The sequence below is a fragment of the Amblyraja radiata genome, chromosome 45 (assembly GCF_010909765.2).
Source record: "Amblyraja radiata isolate CabotCenter1 chromosome 45, sAmbRad1.1.pri, whole genome shotgun sequence".
Taxonomy (NCBI): domain Eukaryota; kingdom Metazoa; phylum Chordata; class Chondrichthyes; order Rajiformes; family Rajidae; genus Amblyraja; species Amblyraja radiata.
In genome coordinates this window covers 11,036,176-11,050,688 of record NC_046000.1, presented here as the reverse complement: position 1 = coordinate 11,050,688, position 14,513 = coordinate 11,036,176, and the positions used below count along the sequence as shown (strand labels likewise).

Genomic DNA, 14,513 nt, shown 5'->3' with positions numbered 1-14,513 from the left:
TGTAGGAGGGACTCCCCCACCTCTGAGACCTTGCCGACCTTGCACTGTTCCAGCTTGCAGCTGCCTGAGCCCCACAGCATCTGAACCCCCCCCCCCCCCAAACCTGGACACCTCTCAGGCCTCCTTAATCATGCTCCTTCAAGTTTGCCTTTGTACTCCTGCCTTGGCCCCCAGCCCCAATAAATCTTTCAGTGCTCCACATGTGTGCTCTTTGATCATCACCTGCTGATGGAGGGTTGGGCATTTTGTGCGCTTACAATGGGCACCTGCACACAGGCAGGAGTTGTGTTAGTCTGTTGTTGCCTGGCCTGATACTACACACAAACCTGCCTGCAGTTGAAACCAGGAAGGGGCTAAATGCAAGGACACACAGAGTGCTGGAGTAACTCAGCGGGTCAGGCAGCATCTGTGGAGAACATGGATAGGTGACGTTTCACAGAGTGCTGGAGTAACTCAGCGGGTCAGGCAGCATCTGTGGAGAACATGGATAGGTGACGTTTCACAGAGTGCTGGAGTAACTCAACGGGTCAGGTATGCAACATCTGTGGAGAACATCAGGTGACGTCACCCATTCCTTCTCTCCAGGGATACTGCCTGACCCACTGAGTTACTCCAGCTTAGTGTGTCTCTATGGTTTGAGCCAGCACCTGCAGTTCCACCATACACATGCCTATCTCTGGTGTGGTCAGTCACACATACAGTACAACACAGCAACAGGCCACAATTCTGCGCTGAATGTTGACCATGATCAACTCATCTCTTCTGCCTGTGTGTGATCCATATTGCCCCATTCCCTGCCTATCCATGTGAGCATGAGGTGGTTCAGGAAATGAGTGATGCGGAAACGCTGCCCCAATGGACACAGCTGGCTCTACACTGCAGTCCCAGACACAACTCACTTACTTCAGCACCAGCTGAAAGGGCAGCAGAATTTGGTTTGGTTATTTTCAAGATATAGTTCGGAAACAGGCCCTTCGTTCCACCAAGACTGCACCGACCAATAGTTCCAGAACAAGGGGTCACACAGTTTAAGGATAAGGGGGAAGTCTTTTAGGACCGAGATGAGAAAAACATTTTTTTTCACACACAGAGAGTGGTGAATCTGTGGAATTCTCTGCCACAGAAGGTAGTTGAGGCCACAGTTCATTGGCTATATTTAAGAGGGAGTTAGATGTGGCCATTGTGGCTAAAGGGATCAGGGGGTATGGAGAGAAGGCAGGGATGGGATACTGAGTTGGATGATCAGCCATGATCATATTGAATGGCGAATGGTGCAGGCTCGAAGGCCCGAATGGCCTCTACTCCTGCACCTATTGTCTATGTTTCTATGCTACCACACTTTCTCATCCACTCCCTACACACGAGGGGCAACTACAGAAGCCAATTAACCTACAAACCTGCACGTCTTTGGGATGAGGGAGGAAACCAGAGGTCACTGGGAGAACGTACAAAGTCCGTACACACGGCACCCGTAGTCAGGATTAAACCCAGGTGTCTTTTTTTCACACAGAGGGTGGTGGGTGAATGGAACGAGCTGCCGGAGGAGGTAGTTTAGGCTGGGACTATCCCAACGTTTAAGAAACATTTAGAGACAGGTACATGGATAGGACAGGTTTGGAGGGATATGGACCAAATGCGGGCAGGTGGGACTAGTGTAGCTGGGGCATGTTGGCCAGTGTGGGCAAGTTGGGCTGAAGGGCCTGTTTCTGCACTGTGGGACTCGTTAGCTGGTGTGGGCATGTTGGGCCGAAGGGCCTGTATCGACACTCTATGACTATGACTCTATGACAGGTTTGGTCAGTGTGGGCATGTTGGGCTGAATGGCCTGTTTCAACACTGTATCACTCTATGACTCTATGACATGTTGGCTGGTGTGGGCAGGTTGGGCTGAAGGGCCTGTTTCTGCACTGTGGGACATGTTGGCCAGCGTGGGCAGGTTGGGCTGGAGGGCCTGTTTCCACACTGCATTACTCTATGTACGTGTTGGCCAGTATGGGCAGGTTGGGCCGAAGGGCCTGTTTCCACACTGCATTACTCTATGTATGGATGCGGCTGGGTTTGTGCAAGCCTGCCTTCGTCCTCAGCAGCCAGCTTGTTGCAGGAGATGCATGGACCTGCAGGTTTAATTGAACATTGCTGCACTCATGCCTCACTGCTCCTGCCTTTCACACAAGATGAATCACTGCTTGTTAAGAGAAGACCTTTTTACTTCGCTGCTATTATTCACAGCCATTAAACACTGCAATTTTCCATCAGGCTTGTTTAGCACTGCCTGTCTCCCACTGTCCCAGATGCTCACACCCACATCGACACCACCATTAGAGTGTCACGGTGGTGCAGCGGGTAGAGCTGCTGCCTCACAGCACCAGAGACCCGGGTTCCATCCTGACTACGGGTGCTGTCTGTGTGGAGTTTGCACGTTCTCCCCGTGACCTGCATGGGTTTTCTCTGAGATCTTCGGTTTCCTCCCACACTCCAAAGACCTACTGGATTGGCTTGGTATAAATGTATACATTGTCCCCAGTATGTGTGTATCTCTAAACTAGACTAGTGTGCGGGGATCGCTGGTCGGCACGGACTCGGTGGGTCGAAGGGCCTGTTTCCACTCTGTATATGTAAACTAGACTAGTATGCGGGGATCGCTGGTCGGTACGGGTTCGGTGGGCCGAAGGGCCTGTTTCCACTCTGTATATGTAAACTAGACTAGTGTGCGGGGATCGCTGGTCAGTACGGGCTCGCTGGGCCGAAGGGCCTGTTTCCACTCTGTATATGTAAACTAGACTAGTGTGCGGGGATCGCTGGTCGGCACGGACTCGCTGGGCCGAAGGGCCTGTTTCCACGCTGTGTCTCCAAACTAAACCAAACTCTCCCACCAAGGACAAGGGCAGCAGGGGCAGGGGAACACCACCACCCGCAGCTTCCCCTCCCAGTCACGCACCGCTCCACTTGGAAATCTATCGCCCGTCTCTTCACCGATCCTGGAAATCCACCAGCGCCGTGCAGGAGGTGAGTCACTGACCGCCGATCCCCAGTCTCTGACCATCTCCTGTGGCCACAGGATCCATGTGGCCGTCTGGGTGGGGGTCTGATCAGTGGTGAACCCCAGTGTGGTGAAGGTGGGGCCTCAGTGACTAATGTCATTGAAAGGCAAGAGTGGATGGTTAGACCCTTGTTATAGAGTCGTATAGCACGGAAACAGGCCCTTCGGCCCATCTTGTCCATGCTGACCAACATGCCCCATCTAAGCTAGTTCCATTTTTGGTCCACATCCCTCTAAACCTGTTACTATCCACGTACCTGTCCAAGTGTTACTGTCCCAGCCTCAACTACCTCCATTTCTCTACCACTGCCCCTCAGGCTCCTATTAAATCTTTCCCCCTCTCATCTTAAACCTGTCATCTGGTTCTTCATTCCCCAATCCTGTGTGCATTCACCCCACTTCCCCTCCTGCTTTTATACGCCTCTATAAGATCAACCCCTAGCCTCCTGCTCTCCAAGGAATGAAGGCCAAGCCTGCCCCAACCTCTCCCTGTAGCTCAGGCCTTGAGCCCAGGCAGCATCTTTGTAAATCATCTCTGCACACATTGCAGTTTATGGACAAGAATCTAAATGCAGCCTCTTGAACAAGTGCAACATAACATCACTAATAATACCCTGATGATGAAGGCTAATGTGCCAATAGACTGGTTCACATGGGATACTAGGCCAGCTAGCCAAATGCCCAGAGTAAGGTGTCAACGTGTGGTCAATAAATACATACATTGTGGATGACACCAACATAGGTGGGAGGCAACGAGCAGCCGGAGGAGGTAGTTGAGGCTGGGACTATCCCAACGTTTAAGAAACATTTAGACAGGTACATGGATAGGACAGGTTTGGAGGGATATGGACCAAACGTGGGCAGGTGGGACTAGTGTAGATGGGGCTGGGACTCTTCTCTTTGGAGGGTAGGAGGTTGAGGGGTGACCTTATTGAGGCGTACAGGATCATGAGGGGCATGAAGAAAGTGAACGCTCACAGTCTGTTTCCCCCTGGTAGAGGATTCTAAAACTAGAGGGCACAGGCTTAAGGGGAAAGATTTAAGAGGGAACTCAGGGGCAACTTTTTTCACTCAGAGGGTAGTGCGTATCTGGAACGAGCTGCCAGAGGAAGCTACAGGCAGATAAAATGATGACTTTAAAAGCAATTTGGACAAATGTATGGATTGGAAGGGTTTAGTGGGATATGGATCAAACGCAGGTAGATGGGACTAGCACAACATGCTAACATTGTCGGCATGGACAAGGTGGGCTGAATGGCCTGTGTTTGTGCTGCACTCCTCTTGACTCTATGATTGCTTGGTGTTTGTCAGTGTATAAAGAACTGTTGTGTGTGTGTGTGTGTGTGTGCGTGCGTGTGTGCGTGCGTGTGTGCGCGTGTGCGCGTGTGTGTGTGTGCGTGCGTGCGTGTGTGTGTGCGTGTGCGTGCGTGCGCGTGTGCGTGTGTGCGTGAGTGCGTGTGTGTGCGTGTGTGTGTGCGCGTGTGCGCATGTGTGCGTGTGTGTGTGTGCGCGTGTGCGTGTACAAAGGACTGTGGTGTTTAATTGATGTATGAAAGGGCAGTGTATGTTATTTACAGTGTGGAGGTGGCAGCTGAGACTGAATCACACACTGTCCCCACTGTCATGGTGGATCCACCTCCCCTTCCACACACACAGATTCACTGCTTCTTGAGAAGGGATCATTTCTTCATTTACTGCCCTGCTACAAAGAGTCATTCTCAGGCAGAGCCGGCCGGCTGGCCGACACTATATCACCACCACAGCCCATCAGTGTCGGAGAAGAAGGAGTCCCTGGGGGGAAATAGCTGGTGAAATGATGGGCCCGGCCCTGAGTTATAGGTTGGAATTTAATTCAGGAGTTTGGATGGTTTATGGAGAGGATAATTTCACAGCGCCTACTGTATTTCTACTCTCCATTATTAATGGTCCTGGTGCTGACTCAGAGGTCAACTTCTGCCCCTCAATGGGGAGAGAGGGGAGAGAGAGGAGAGAGGGGAGGAGAGAGGAGGAGAGAGGAGGGGAGAGGAGAGGAGAGGAGAGGAGGGGAGAGGGGAGGGGAAAGGAGGGGAGAAGAGGGGGGAGGAGAGGGAGGAGAGAGGGGAGAGGGGAGAGGGGAGAGGAGGGGAGAGAGGGGAGGAGAGGGGAGGGTCAGCGGAGGGGGTGGGGAGGGTGGGGGGGAGAGGGGAGGGTCGGGGTGGGGAGGTGTGGGGGAGAGTGGGGAGGGTCAAGGTGGGGGAAGGGGGCTTCACTTACCCACGGGGTAGCGCTCATTGACCGGCCAGTTGTCCAGTTGGAGCGTGGCGTTGCCTCCACTGCGGGTGAAACGGACCACGTGGTATTTACCATCGTTTACAACCACGTTCCTGTCCTCAATCACAATGTCGTCCGTGCCCACGTTAAAGATCACCTGGATCTTGCCCTGCTCCTGTGGAGGGAGAGAGAGGGGGGGGGGGGGGGGGGGGGGGGGGGGGAGAGGGGGGGGGGGAGAGGGAGAGGGGGGGGGGGGGGGGAGGGGGGGGGGGGGGGGGGGAGGGGGGGGAGAGAGAGGGAGAGAGAGGGGGAGAGAGAGGGGGAGAGAGGGAGAGAGGGGGGGGATGAGTAAACAAGGCAGAGCATGGACCTACTCCCGAAATCCCCCCCCCCACACACCCCCATCCCCCCCCCCCCACACCTCCACCCCCCCACACATCTCCACCCCCCCACACCTCCACCCCCCAACACCAAGGAATGGATGACGTTTCGAGTCGAGACCCTTCCATGTTCTCCACAGATGCTGCCTGACCCACTGAGTTACTCCGGCACTGTGTGTCTGTTACAGGATGGAGATAGCATTTGCATGGAGCACAAGAATATATGAGGGGGTTGTTGCTGTTTTATTGCCTGGAGCTGCAAGCCATTGTCACATCGCCCATTCACACATCTACCTGCCAACTCATTTTCCGCAGCGCAGGTACAGACAGGAGGTATAAAAGCTGCAGGTGGTGTTAAATAAATACACACTAAACCTTGCTCACACAGCAGGTCAGGCAGCATCTGTGGAGTGAGATGACTTCAGGGGTTGAAGAAACATCTCGTCACACAGATGCTGAATGCTCCTGTGTCTCTCATTTAGAAACTGCCTCACAAATCCTAATCCCTAATTACTGCACAAAGGATTGTTGAGTAGATAGGCCTCACCTTCCCCACTGCATCTCAATCAAACTGTTTACTCAGTCATTTGGACATCAGTGAAACGGCACATGGATGTTTGAATAGTAATATCATTTTAAGTTTTGTTTAGTTTAGAGATACAGCGCGGAAACAGGCCCTTCGGCCCATCGAGTCCGTGCCGACCAGCGATCCCCGCACACTAGCACTATCCAACACACACACTAGGAACAATTTACATTTATACCAAGCCATTTAACCTACAAACCTGCACGTCTTTGGAGTGTGGGAGGAAACCGGAGCACCCGGAGAAAACCCACGCAGATCACGGGGAGAACGTGCAAACTCCTTACAGACAGCACCCGTAGTCAGGGTGGAACCCGGGTCTCTGGCGCTGTGAGGCAGCAGCTCTACCCGCTGCACCACCGTCCCGCCCGATTTATTACAGGGTCTCACCTTCTCCCCTGCCTGATCACAGGGGGAGGCAAAGGGAACTGAGGGGCTCCCCTGGTCTAAACAGACCCCTCCCCCCCCCCCTCTCCCCTCCCCCATCTCACAAGACAGAGTTCAACTCAAATTTCACCGTACCTTAGATGGTTAAGTGACAATAAAGACAAACTTGAATTGGAAAGGGCGCAGAGAAGATTCACCAGGATGTTGCCAGGACTAGAGGGTGTGAGCTACAGGGAGAGGTTGAGCAGGCTGGGTCTCTACTCCCTGGAGTGCAGGAGGATGAGGGGTGATCTTATAGAGGTGTATAAAATCATGAGAGGAATAGATCGGGTAGATGCACAGAGTCTCTTGCCCAGAGTAGGGGAATCACACCAGACTGATTCCTGGGATGTCAGGACTTTCATATGAAGAAATACTGGATAGACACGGCTTGTACTCGCTAGAATTTAGAAGATTGAGGGGGGATCTTATAGAAACTTACAAAATTATTAAGGGGTTGGACAGGCTAGATGCAGGAAGATTGTTCCCGATGTTGGGGAAGTCCAGAACAAGGGGCCACAGTTTAAGGATAAGGGGGAAATCTTTTAGGACCGAGATGAGAAAAACATTTTTCACACAGAGAGAGTGGTGAATCTGTGGAATTCTCTGCCACAGAAGGTAGTTGAGGCCACAGTTCATTGGCTATATTTAAGAGGGAGTTAGATGTGGCCCTTGTGGCTAAAGGGATCAGGCGGTATGGAGAAAAGGCAGGTACAGGATACTGAGTTGGATGATCAGCCATGATCATATTGAATGGTGGTGCAGGCTCGAAGGGCCGAATGGCCTCTACCATGCACCTATTTTCTATGTTTCTATGTTTCTAATTGAGGACCAGAGGACACAGGTTTAAGGTGAAGGGGGAAAAGATTTAATAGGAACCTGAGGGGTAACATTTTTCACACAAAGGGTGATGGGTGTATGAAACGAGCTGAGGCTGGGACTATTGTCAGGTTTAAGAGACCTTTGAACAGGTGCATGGATAGGACAGGTTTAGAAGGATAAGGGGGCAAACTCAGGCAGGTGGGACTAGCGTAGATGTGGCATGTTGGTCGTCGTGGGCGAGTTGGGCCGAAGGGCCTGTTTCCATGCTGTGTCACTCTATGACTCTAGATGGGGCATGTTGGTCGGCATCGAGGAGTTGGGCCGAAGTGCCTGTGTGACTCTCTGGGTCAGACACACTAGTGACCAGGGCCTGTGTGAGTCTGGGGGTCAGACACACTAGTGCCCAGAGCCTGTGTGAGTCTGGGGGTCAGACACACTAGTGCCCAGAGCCTGTGTGAATCTGGGGATCAGACACTAGTGACCAGGGCCTGTGTGACTCTCTGGGTCAGACACACTAGTGCCCAGGGCCTGTGTGAGTCTGGGGGTCAGACACTAGTGCCCAGGGCCTGTGTGACTGTGGGTCAGACACACTTGTGCTCAGGGCCTGTGTGAGTCTGGGGGTCAGACACTAGTGACCAGGGCCTGTGTGAGTCTGGGGATCAGACACACTAGTGACCAGGGCCTGTGTGAGTCTGGGGGTCAGACACACTAGTGCCCAGAGCCTGTGTGAGTCTGGGGATCAGACACACTAGTGCCCAGGGCCTGTGTGACTGTGGGTCAGACACACTTGTGCTCAGGGCCTGTGTGAGTCTGGGGGTCAGACACACTAGTGCCCAGGGCCTGTGTGAGTCTGGGGGTCAGACACTTGTGCTCAGGGCCTGTGTGACTGTGGGTCAGACACACTAGTGACCAGGGCCTGTGTGACTGTGGGTCAGACACACTAGTGACCAAGGCCTGTGTGACTCTCTGGGTCAGACACTAGTGACCAGGGCCTGTGTGACTGTGGGTCAGACACTAGTGACCAGGGCCTATGTGACTCTCTGGGTCAGACCCTGCCCCACACCAGCCCCCCCACGCTGGGCCCAGACCAACCCCTCACATTGTGGACAGCTTCGCTGTGTTTTCAGCACTCTGCCTCAGCCAGTGTCAGCATCATTCACCGCACACACTATCAGTACTCACAGCCCCGGCTTACACACAGAGGCACAAAGCTCCACACTCCACTGGGAGGGGGGAGCGGGGGGAGAGCCCTAATGGAATGGAGGGGGTGGGCGGGGGTGGGGGTGAGAGGGAGGTCCTCCCCCTTCGCCCTTACCCTCCCATCCCACATCCCCAGTGCCCAGGCTGCAGGGCTGTGTAGAGGACCAGCCAACCTCTGCATTCCCGTAGCTTCCTCCCCCATCCTCCCACGGACTCTACGTTCCCTAAACACGGGCTAATGACAGATCCTCTCTGCCCACACGCCTATCTCTGCTGCATTGTGCCCAGTATCTCTCTCCTTCAGTGACGGAGTTCCCAGAGAGAAAGGCACTAATCCCTCCGTAATCCCCAGTTTAACCCCTTCCTTCCCACACCGCCGCTCAGTGACAGGCCCTGCAGCCTCTCATGGCCCCAGTAACCAGTACAGATACCCGACTACATCTGTGATCGCTGAAGCCCTCCCTCCCTCCGCTCCAACCTACCTGATCTCCCCCCATGTTGGCAAACACCTGAACTCTCCCCTCTCCCCTCCCACTCCCACACTGACCTTTCTGTCCTGGGCCTCCTCCACAAGTTCACAAGTCATAGGAGTAGAATCAGGCCATTCGGCCCATCGTGTCTACTTTCCTATTCAATCAAGGGGTCACAGTTTAAGGATAAGGGGGAAATTTTTTAGGACCGAGATGAGAAAATCATTTTTCACACAGAGAGTGGTGAATCTGTGGAATTCTCTGCCACAGAAGGTAGTTGAGGCCACAGTTCATTGGCTATATTTAAGAGGGAGTTAGATGTGGCCCTTGTGGCTAAAGGGATCAGGGGGTATGTAGAGAAGGCAGGGATGGGATACTGAGTTGGATGATCAGCCATGATCATATTGAATGGCGGTGCAGGCTCGAAGGGCCGAATGGCCTACTCCTGCACCTATTTTCTATCATGGCTCATCTCTGCCATTAACCTGCCTTCTCCCCACAACCCCTGACACCCGTTCTAATCAAGAACTTGTCTGACTCTGCCTTAAAAATATCCACTGACTTGTGGCCTCCACAGCCGTCTGTGGCAATGAATTCCACAGATTCACCACCCTCTGACTGAAGAAATTCCTCCTCATCTCCTTCCTACAAGAATATCCTTTAATTCTGAGGCTGTGCCCTCTGGTCCTAGACTCTCCCACTAGTGGAAACCTCGAGCTTGAAGGTGGAAGACAGTCGCGTTAGTGGGACAGGCCCCTGACTCTAACTGTCTCTGCTAACTGTGAGAATAAACTTCTCTCTGCAGGTGGGTTGATTAATAAAGCTTTCTCCTGAAGTGTTGGCCGTGATGTGGGTCTGTGTCCCACTGGGAACAGGATCAGACTCTGCAGCAGCTTGTGGCTCCTTGACGGATGTCTTCCTTCTGTGCTTGGATCAGACGCAGCCAGCGTTACATTGGCCATGCCAGAGCATGTTGCTGCCTCTGATGCTTGCCCAGCTTGCCCCATGCAACACAGAGCTGCTCCATGGACTCAGCCAGTGCATGTTGCTGCCTCTGATGCTTGCCCAGCTTGCCCCATGCAGCACAGAACTGCTCCACGGACCCAGCCAGAGCATGTTGCTCCCTCTCTTGCCTGCCCAGCCTACTCCACAAGCCCATGCAACACAGAGCCGCTCCATGCAACACAGAGCCGCTCCATGCAACACAGAGCCTGCTCCACAGAGGAATCGACTCCAGCCCTGTGACAGTGTGCGGGAGAGCTAGCGCACATCTGCCGGGGCCACACATCTGGCTGGCCACATGTGGGAGCCACATCCAAGGCATTCAGCATTAATTGAGGGTGAGGGAGAGAGAGAGAGGGTCGGCACGGTGGTGCAGCGGGTAGAGCTGCTGCCTCACAGCGCCACAGACCCGGGTTCCATCCTATCTACGGGTGCTGTCTGTACGGAGTTTGCACGTTCTCCCCGTGACCTGCCGGGGTTTTCTCCGGGTGCTCCGGTTTCCGCCCACACTCCAAAGGCGGGCAGGTTTGTAGGTTAATTGGCTTCAGTAAAAAATTATAAACTATCCCGAGCGAGACTCCTGACGGGCACCCGAAAAAGGGACCACATCACCCCGATCCTGGCCACTCTCCACTGGTATATGTATATATGTATGTAGTTTGTTTTGTTGTGCTATTCTTATAACAAATGTAAAGCATTTTGGCCAACGAGAGTTGTTTTTAAATGTGCTATATAAATAAATGTGACTTGACTTGACTAATGTGTAGAATAGCGCTAATGTACGAGGTGACCGCTGGGTGGCACGGACTGGGTGGGCCGAAGGGCCTGTTTCCGCAGGGTAATTACCTCTAAAGTAATAGTCTAAGCTGCTAGTTTCTCCACTGCTCTACGACCAACTCATCCCAGAGTTTAGTTTAGAGATACAACGTGGAAACAGGCCCTTCGGCCCACCGAGTCCGTGCCGACCAGCGATCCCCGCACACTAACACTATCCTACACACACACACTGGGGATAATTTACATTCATACCAAGCCAATTAACCTACAAACCTGCACGTCTTTGGAGTGTGGGAGGAAACCGGAGCACCCGGAGAAAACCCACGCAGATCACGGGGAGAACGTGCAAACTCCACACAGACAGCGCCCGTAGTCAGGATGGAACCCGGGTCTGTGGCGCTGTGAGGCAGCAGCTCTACCCGCTGCACCACCGTACTGTAGACTGCCTGGAGTCATCTGTGCATTGTTTAAATCTGAGACTGCTAAGATCCATTAGTTGTAACTGCACTTGCATTCACTGACCGTATAGTTATTTGTTCAATCCAGTTTTACAGGGGAATGAAAGGACATCCAGGACATATCCCATTATGCAATAAAACCCACCACCCCCAGAGAAGAAATATGACTTTTCTTTTTTCAAAACAATGAGAGGAGTCAGGCTTGATTTATTCTGCTCACCGCAGCCTTCAACACCAGGCCCGGCCTGCCCGTTACCATGGTGATGCCCGTGGGGCCTGTCATGGTGCAGGATCACAGGCATCACTCAGACGCTGAGCCCCCCCTTCCCCGAGCGTGCCAGCTCTCCAGCCCCCCCCTCAATCTTCCCCAGTCCGTGCCAGATCTCCAGCCCCCCCACCATCCCTCCACCCCCCCACCCCAATCTTCCCCGTGCGTTCCAGCACTCTAGCCCCCCCCAATCTTCCCCAGTCCATGCCAGCTCTCCAGCCCCCCCCCAATCTTCCCCAGTCCGTGCCAGCTCTCCAGCCCCCCCCCCCAATCTTCCCCAGTCCGTGCCAGCTCTCCCCCACCCCCCACCCCAATCTTCCCCGTGCGTGGCAACCAGAGGGACAGGGCTATGGGGGGGGGGGTAGTTGGTGGGCAGGTAGTTAGTTGGTGGGACATCCCATGGAGGGGCCACACACAGCTGGGTGTACGAGGGGGACCAGAGGGACAGGGTCATGGAGGGGAGATATTGGTGGGACATCCCATGGAGGGGCCACACACAGCTGGGTGTACGAGGGGGACCAGGCTGTGGGGGCGAGGTGACCTGACCTCACACTGGGAGCTGGGGAGATGGTGGACATTGTCCCCGTGATCACTGACATAACTTTGCCGTTCCTCTCACAGGAACCAGCGATCCTGTAAATGCTCCGATAATCCCCGACAATCCCGTCAGGGTTTGGCATTTGATGTTTTATTGTCGGGAGTCTCGAGAGGAGGGAAATTAGCTGTCTGCTTTCCACAATAAAGAGAAATTGTTTTTTTATGGACTGAAGCCGCAGTTATATAAACGACACACAGGCAACAATAATCGATTTTGTTCCCCGAGGTAAAGAAAGCGGAGTTTAGAAGGAGTGACTTAGACTGCCTCGCCAACGGCAAACCAGACCGCCATCTGTCTCCCGGCCACAGTGCCCACACTGCCCAACCCTCCCTCAATGTCCACCCTGCCCGATGTTCCCACACTGCCCAACGGCAAACCAGACCGCCATCTGTGTTATGGCCACAGTGCCCACACTGCCCAACCCTCCCTCAATGTCCACACTGCCCGATGTTCCCACACTGCCCAACGGCAAACCAGACCGCCATCTGTGTTACGGCCACAGTGCCCACACTGCCCGACGTTCCCTCAATGTCCACCCTGACCGACATCGGTTCCCACACTGCCCAGGAGTCTACCACACACTGCCATCCTCACCCCCAGACCCCTGCTCCCCTTGTTTCACTGAAGCCCATAGGAGTGATGTCCCACCAACTATCTCCCCTACATAGCCCTGTCCCTCTGCTGTTCCTAGGCCCAGCTGTGGGCTCTCGATGGGATGTCCCACCAACTAACTACCTGCCCTCCGTGGAACATTCTATCCCACAGTAGTGAAACTAGTCAGAGAACGAGGGTGGGGGTGTGGCGGAGAGAGAGGGGAAAGCAAGGGTTGCTTGGAGTTAGAGAAGTCTGTAGCAGGACAGGTAGGACAGGTCTCCAGCAGGTCAGAGAGGGACAGGTACGCCTCCTTGACTGACTCCGTACAAGGACCCCGACAGTCCCTTCCAGGTGAGGCAGAGGTTCACTTGCACCTCCTCCAACCTCATCTACTGTATCCGCTGTTCCAGGTGTGGACTCCTGTATAACAGTGAGATCGAGTACAGGTGTGGCGATCGTTTCACCAAACACCTCCGCTCAGTCCGCCTAAACCTTCCTGATCTCCCGGTTGCCAAACACTCGAACTCCCCCTCCCATTCCCACACTGACCTTTCTGTCCTGGGCCTCCTCTATGGTCAGAGTGAGGCCCAGCACAAATTGGAGGAACAGCACCTCATATTTCTCTAGGGAAGCTTACACCCCAGTGGTATGAACATTGACTTCTCTAACTTCAAGTAGACCTTGCTTTCCCCCTCTCAGGCCCTTCCCCACCCCAGTTCCCCCATTAGTTTCACTGTCCTGATTACTTTTACTGAGTGGATGCCCCCTGGTCACTTTTGCTTTTCTCACCACAGCTCGTTACATCCTCAAACCACACGGGGGACAGGTTTAAGGTGAAGGAGAAAAAGATATAATGGGAATCTGAGGAGTATCTCCCCCCCACTCCCACAAACCGCCCCCCCACCATTCCACTGCACCCCCACAAACCCCCCCCCCCCCCCCCCCCCCACTACCGCCCCCCCATTCCCAACAAACCCCCACCACCCTACCCCCTCATTCCCCCCAACAAACCCCCACCACCACAACCTCCCCCCCCCCACTCGACTGTCCTGATTTGTTTAAATTTGTTTAGGGGAAACAGGCCCTTCGGCCCACCGAGTCCGTCCGCACCGACCAGCGATCTCCGCACACTAACACAAGCCCACACACACTACGGACAACTTACACTTATACCGAGAATGCAAACAAGCCAATTAACCTACAAACCTGTACGTCTTTGGAGTGTGGGAGGGAACCGGAGATAGAAATATAGAAAACAGGTGCAGGAGTAGAGGCCATTCGGCCCTTCGAGCCAGCACCGCCATTCAATGTGATCATGGCTGATCATCCACAATCAGTTCCCCTGTTCCTGCCTTCTCCCCATATCCCTTGATTCCGTTTGCCTTAAGAGCTGAATCTGATTCTCTCTCTTGAAAACATCCAGTGAATCCCACAGATTCACACATGTCTGGGTGCTCGCCTAGAGAAACCAGGCGGGGGGGGGGGTGCTGAACTGGGGGTGGGGTTGCTGAGCTGGGGGTGAGTGGAGGGGGTTGGGACAGAGGGAAGGGGCGGAGAGGGGGAGCCACAGCTCAGTATGGGGACACATGTGTCAGGGGGGGGGGTAAAACTCAGTGTGGGGACACATGTGTCAGGGGGGGGGGGG

At 53.9% G+C, this 14,513-nt stretch overlaps 1 protein-coding gene across 1 annotated transcript in view; it reads right to left on the bottom strand.

Moving 5' to 3' along the window:
• LOC116968459 (neurexin-1-beta-like) overlaps window positions 1–14,513 on the bottom strand; it is a 73,014-nt gene that overhangs the window by 49,563 nt on the left and 8,938 nt on the right. Inside the window, exon 2 of the mRNA XM_033015224.1 lies at window positions 5,294–5,465. Within this exon, the coding sequence (XP_032871115.1) occupies window positions 5,294–5,465 (172 nt within the window). The remainder of the gene's footprint in view (window positions 1–5,293; window positions 5,466–14,513) is intronic.